This window comes from Populus alba, chromosome 16, assembly GCF_005239225.2.
Source record: "Populus alba chromosome 16, ASM523922v2, whole genome shotgun sequence".
Lineage (NCBI taxonomy): Eukaryota > Viridiplantae > Streptophyta > Magnoliopsida > Malpighiales > Salicaceae > Populus > Populus alba.
In genome coordinates this window covers 2,409,646-2,416,328 of record NC_133299.1, presented here as the reverse complement: position 1 = coordinate 2,416,328, position 6,683 = coordinate 2,409,646, and the positions used below count along the sequence as shown (strand labels likewise).

Here is a 6,683-nt window from a genome sequence, read left to right as displayed (position 1 = left end):
AAGCCTGAAGGCATGTTTCCTTCTCCTCCATGTAGCAGGTAAACAACAACCTGGATCCCACCAGATTATTTAGATATTATCAGAAACAGTGGTCCGGCCGGCCATTACTAGGTACCAAGTCCTGATCAGATGTGGAAAGAAAAGTTAAAGTATGCCAAAGACAGGCTGCCCCATTCTTGCTTTGTTCTTACCTCCCAGTTTCCTGGTCATGTTTTTGTTAATAAGAAGATTGCCACGTAGCCCCCCTCCCATACTTGTTACATTGGTGGTTGTGGCTTGGTCAACACCAAAAATCTTAAAATGTTCCAATTTGGTCCCTGCGTTCAGAATTATTTCATAATGATTTTGCATTCGATGCCCAATACTTGACGTATTTGTTTCCACCATTTCCTTACGTCGATTGGTTTTCAAGTTTACCTTGATATTTATATACCTCGAAGGACGTACTATACGATTTTTGATTTCCAATAAGTTTCTAATTATTTTTCTTTAAAAAAATAAGTCAATGAGGTTTTTAACCCAGATCAAATTATTACAAGTCAACTCAGAATTTTTATATAGTTGTACCTGTCAATTCTCCCTTTTATTTTCTTGTGAAATCAAGTTCTGGTTCAACTTGTTGAATTAACGTTTAACAACTGTGGTAAGAACTTCAGGGTTATCATTGTTATATAGCACAAAGCATGTTAGGTCATGAATTGAAGCAAAATAATGATGATAATGATAATAAAATAAAGAACTTTGTATTTAATTAATTTAGCTGCAAGAGGTTCTCATACATCATTCACCCGTTTTCTTTTTCTTTTTTGTGAGAAATAATTAGGTCACTTTGATTTGGATCATTGGCAAATGAAAGGCAAGTTCAGATACCCCTACATAATTTCAGAACTTTAATATTGGGAATATCTGATCTGATCTGATCTGATGGCAACTCAAGATCACACAACACTAATTCTTATATTGTATACTTGTCTGGCAGCAAGAGAGCACCTCCAACACCGTGACAGTTCAGAGTTCAGACTATTGATTAAAGCAACTAACAGTGCATTATCTACAAAGACGACATGTGGGATTTGTTTAAGACAATAATCATGGAATTAATTGGTGGTGATCAAAGCATGATGGGATTGGAGCTGGCAATGATGTCCCTAACCCATGTGATTCCATTACCTTTATTTCACTGGTCAACGTATTAGATATTTGGATTGGCTGATGGCCATCGCTTTAGACTTAAGCAAATCACCATATTGGTCATTGCCAGTGCTTGATGCCTAACCAATTATTATTAGATCTAAGCATCATCCCTTTTAAGTTTTTAAGTATGATGCTGGAAAGGTGAATGAGCAAATAAAATAAGTATCATCATTACACACACTCCTTACTAATTTTTATAAGATTCACAAATATAAGCAGAGACCACCTAGAACTGGAATTGAAAGAGGTTTATAACGAAGTCTTTGAACAATCCTAGCAACAGGGAGTTTCCTAGTATAGAGAAATCTGCATGTAAATCAGTAACACAGCAATTCCCACCTGGCTGTGACATTAATGGTTTTGAGAGTAATCAAAGCTAAGAGGTTGCTGACAGAATGGAGCCTGCAAAAAAAAAAAAAAAAAGTAATTTAGCGAGCCAAATATTTTGGCTGCGAGGAAGTGATTTATGGGGGATCACTTGCCCCACACAATAGCTTGCAGACTTTTCTTCCCCTTCTTTTTAATCAAATAAATATGGTCAAATTTGAGGTTCTACCCCTGCCCCACCACCCTAAGGGCGAACATAAGGGTAGAAACAAATAACAGAAATTCTAAAAAGAAATATTCAAATTCAAGATTGTAAATAATAAAGTATAGCCCTACCTGGAAAGTAGCATGTCTAAATTGATCGTATGAATGTGCATACATCATTGCAGTGCTTGGCCATTGAACATATGCAGCATCCCTTGAAGTCTGATTTGATCCCATTGCACAGAAGGGGCTCATAGCTGGGTTTGCAGCGGGGTGGTAGCCAAGGGAGGCTTGTGTCCTTGGCATCTGACCCAGCTGAGGAAAACCGGGATCATACTGCATATAAGGAAGTGGAATCTTCTGCATATTGAATGGTGTCAGGCTAAAGCTCTGATTAGCTGGAAGGCTCCTAACATACCTGCACAACGTTCAAAAGCAATTTAGTTTGAATAATAAAAAGCAACCTTCCATAAAATAGAAAATGCAATTGAGGTAACAAGAGATTCAATTGTTTCAAAAATAATTTTAAGAATTGAAATTTTTTTGAGAATCAATCTATGTCCGATCTCATTTTGGAGGAAGTCTTGTTCTCTCCATGTGTGATTGTTACAATTTGTTTATTGACAATTTTTCTACACGGCAAATAGGGAGACCAGCTAAGAATGCATCAAGGCCTCAAATCATCACAAGCTAGCAATCCATCATATTAAAATAAATAAGGGTCATCACTAAGGTGATGTTCAACACCATATTTTGTCAATCGTTTTCATGGCAATCAGCCCACAAATATAATGAAATATTCCTTACCTTTCATAACTCCGATCATAATCTGGGTCAGTGCGATCCTTCTCCCTATCTCTGAAAATGGCAACCCGAGATGACATACCATCCCTTACAAAGACATTTTTTTCTGGATCAACTACAGAGATCCTGCACTCTTCATTCTCATCCTTGCTTGAACTTAAATTTTTGCTATCTGTAGGGAGCTGGGGCACAGTATCATCTGCAGTGGGGCTGCTAGGGCTACTGAAGATGCGAGCTCGTGCCCTATCATAATCCTCCTTCCTCTCTTCCACACTTCTCACGGGACTCCGTTTGATCCCGAGCCCGTTAGGATCATTTATGGACCCTTTGTTAGGCCGAGGTTTAATTGCAAGCTTAATCATCTCAGGTGTATCACTTCCCGACTGTTTAGCAGGAATTTCAGATAGGCGAACTGCAGGATATCTGCATTCAGCTGTTTTTTGCACCAGAATCTTATTTGCCAGACCATCAATGCCATTATCCTGTACCATGGTTATCAGCCCATAGTGTTGAGCAACACGATGTGCTGCAAGCCTAAGATAGGAGGTAGGGAAATGCTGGAATTCAAATAGTTGTTGGTCAGGGTTTTGCAAAAACCTCTGAATATCAAGTTCCATCCGCAAAACTGATCCAGAAAATTGAGAAACAAAATAAATCTTAGAAGTCCATAAAGAATAACAGAAAAGAAAAGAGAACACCATAATAGTTTTCATAGGAAAAAAAGGAAAATAACTACAAAATACTAAAAAGCAAAATCTGACTACCACCAAGGCCCCCAGAAATAAGACTACAAATTAACCAATAAACTACATTAACTTCATAGAAAAGCAGACATTTTAGCTAGCAAAAATGTAAGCCAAAAGGCAAACTAAATTGAATTCATTTGGCCTTAATCTATAGTTTTGTTTTGATGCAGCTTGATAACAGAAAAAACTGTTGAATTAGAAAACCAAAATGCATGTGCCAATATGCTCATGGGTGCAAAAGACCATGCCCTATTCAAAACTTAAAAACAAGATAACTATTCAAAAGTATGCATAGAGAGGAGAGGAAAAAACTCTTCTATCCATCAAAAAAATAACTGTCATTGAATTGAATTCTGTACCTGACAAACACAATTAAACTATATATCCAACAATCCAAATCCTAAGAAAATTGCAAGGGTTTGAAGAAAAAGCTCAGGGAAGAATACAGGCTTTTTTCTTCAACCCCCGCTCTCTTGTCAATTGGAATATCAGAAGGGAGTTTTGATGCCTAGAACTTTCAAGTACAATGATTTCCCTAACATCATCTAGCATTTTAGGTTTTCATCCTAATGCATTGCTCCTATAGTTCTTGTCAGTGTCTTGATTTGAAAGGTTGCCATGGTTGGACATCCAACAGGCATATATGCACTCAACAAAAATGTCCATGTCTGTGTACAAAGGGTATTAATCCTGAATCTATCTTGTTTGAAACCCTATTTCCGCTATCTTAGTTGATTTTGCAGTGTTCTCGTTTTTTCCCTTGAGAGTTGGATCCTGGAGCACCTCTGCAGGCCATTGAAATATAGGAGTGCCCTTCATTCTATGACAGTTTCTCTGCTTTACCAGTGTCTAACCAAGACCAGTGGTGGAACTACATTGAGGCTAAGGGAGGCCCCCCACCCCCAACCAAAAAACAGTTGGGAATTACCATTTTATTCCTAACAATTCTGAAAATTTTAAGGCTTGGGTTATTTCATATTCAAATTGGCACTATTCTAAACTAGCACCCCACTCATGAAATTCTAGTTCCACCCCTATTTACAGGACCAAAACTGTGTTACACAGCAGCAACATCCACTTTTACTTAATAATCCTAAACAATCAAAACTGTCTTTCTTCAAATAGAATAAAATGCTCTCTTCTAGCCCAACCACAAAGGGTATTCTGAACAGCACCTAATTTGTTAAACATAACAGGCACATGAGATTTGAGAAAGTAAACGGAAAGTAAGGTTGAATCCTATTTCATAATGTGATATCAGATCCCCGATTCTGTCAAGGTCCAATGTGGATATCTTTAATCCAATCACTTTGCCTCGCATTTGAAACGTAAAAAAAATCCATAACACAACTTAATCCTAATCAAGGCAACGCATCCACTTCCAAAAATACACCAGGTTTACATAAGAGCAGGCACGTCCAGTGCTCCAAGGCCTCGGACTTTATTGGAGTCACAAGGTCTGACAACAAGGGGGATGTTAGTTGAAATACCATAACTCATGTCATTTATCAGTAATACATGCATTTAGTTAGTGGCAATAACAATGCCTTGATAACAGAGTAGTCATTTCCATATCTAAAATGCACCAAAGCCCTGTGAGATGCAGTAGTGAACTACAATAATAATCAAATCGCACTTAAATCCAGAAGACTAAGAAATCAACACCTGATCTATTCTACATTCAGCAGCAAACTATTCCCTTCTACAACATCACTTACCCCAAGTAAGTGAAAAGCAAATCTTATTAGGGGCATTAAGACACCCCGGTCAATACCTAATTCATTATAAATAACACACCTATCGTCACTAATTAGAGAACTATTAAAGAAGTTGGAACCGAATTTAAGCCCCATTCAGCACCAATCCATTCCCTTCAGCAGCACTTGCCAAAAAGAAATTATCACACCAAGACACTTAGGTTAGTAGCTGACAGGATTAGAGATAGCTAAGCTAAAGTTATAATTTTTGTTCATGTCACATTATACTTTCCTTAGCAACAAAACAAACCTATAATTCTCAATTATTTAGCAACAAAACAAACCTATAATTCCCAAAACTTAAAACGCAGATCTAATCTGTCTAAAAGCTCCTAGATAAACCAATTTCCAAATCAACCAAACCTCAATTCCCAAAGTCAAAGACAAAATCACAAACCCTAAAAAATCCATAAAAACGCAGAATTCACCAAACACATCAACAAAATTCCAGAAAGACAAATAGCCAAACAGATCCAAATAAGCTAAAAACTCAAATTTTGAGCAAAACCAACAAAAACCCAAAAAAAAGAAGCAAAGAACTAACTGGTGAGACGGTGACGTGGGTTCTGTAGAGCCTCAACTAAGAAAGGATCCATCATTGACTCCTTCTCATTAATAGCTGCCACTGCTTGTGGTGTTGTTGACTCCATGATGACGATAATAATAATATATCACCACTCCCTTTGATTCTCTCTCTAAGAACTCCTTTTTCGAAACCTCTTCTTCTCTTGCTTCTTCTTCCCTGTGTGTATAGAGATGGAGGGGAAGCGAGAAGTCAAAGAAGGGGTAGAGGTGTGTGTTAGAAAACAAAAGGTTTCATTGCTAGATTTTAGAGAGAGAGATAAGCCAACCCTTTGTTTTGTTGTGTTTTGTTTTATCTCTCTGTGTTTTCTAACCAAAGAGGAAGAAAGAGGATGGCTTTGTGTAGACTTTATATTGGTGTATTTATTTATTACTATATACTTTTTTATTGTTTTTTTTTAAATCCAATATTATTTACTTTATTTCATTTATTTTTATTTGTTATGTTTTCTTATATTATTTTGTGGAAAAGAAGGGAAAAAATCAAAGTCTTAAGCCTTAAGTTATAATGCAGAATTTGTTGCTTCTTGTTTTTTATTTGAAAATTTTAATTTTTAAAATTTATTTTTAATTTCATTACATCAATAATTTAAATGCATATATATATATATATATATATATATTATTTCGACGCCTAATCACTACCAAAGTTTTGGGTGTTATATTTTGGAATTTTTGGTTTTTTGCCACTGTTGGGAACTAATGGATAAAAAAAGTGTTTAGAGAGTTTGATAATAATATTTTTTATTTTTTTATTTTAAAATATATTAAAATAATATTTTTTATATATTTTTTTAAATTATTTTTATACCAGAATATTAAAAGAATATAAAATCATTAACAAAAAGTAAATTGTACAGGTCAGCCGACACACCCAAGAGTCACAATCCACAAGGCACCAAGATATCTTGCTCCTTCGGTTTTCATTGGATGCTCACTGGATTTTTATTTATTTTTTTATTTTTTTCCTTTGTAGTGTGGTTTGCTTACAAAATTGTATAGTGGGATTAGTTGATAAAAGAGACCGGGATGGGCCAAGTTGCATAATGGGCTTAAGGCCATGAAAAGT

At 36.0% G+C, this 6,683-nt stretch overlaps 1 protein-coding gene across 1 annotated transcript; it reads right to left on the bottom strand.

Annotated features, from left to right (window-relative positions):
- Positions 1–1,340: 1,340 nt before the first annotated feature.
- On the bottom strand, positions 1,341–5,946 carry LOC118033299 (uncharacterized). Its single transcript, XM_035038228.2, has 4 exons — positions 5,577–5,946; positions 2,533–3,154; positions 1,858–2,143; positions 1,341–1,596 (listed from the first exon to the last, which is right to left on the bottom strand). The coding sequence occupies exons 1-4, from the start codon at positions 5,680–5,682 to the stop codon at positions 1,546–1,548; spliced, it is 1,065 nt and encodes a 354-aa protein (XP_034894119.1). The 5' UTR covers positions 5,683–5,946; the 3' UTR covers positions 1,341–1,545.
- Between the last annotated feature and the right edge of the window lie 737 nt (positions 5,947–6,683).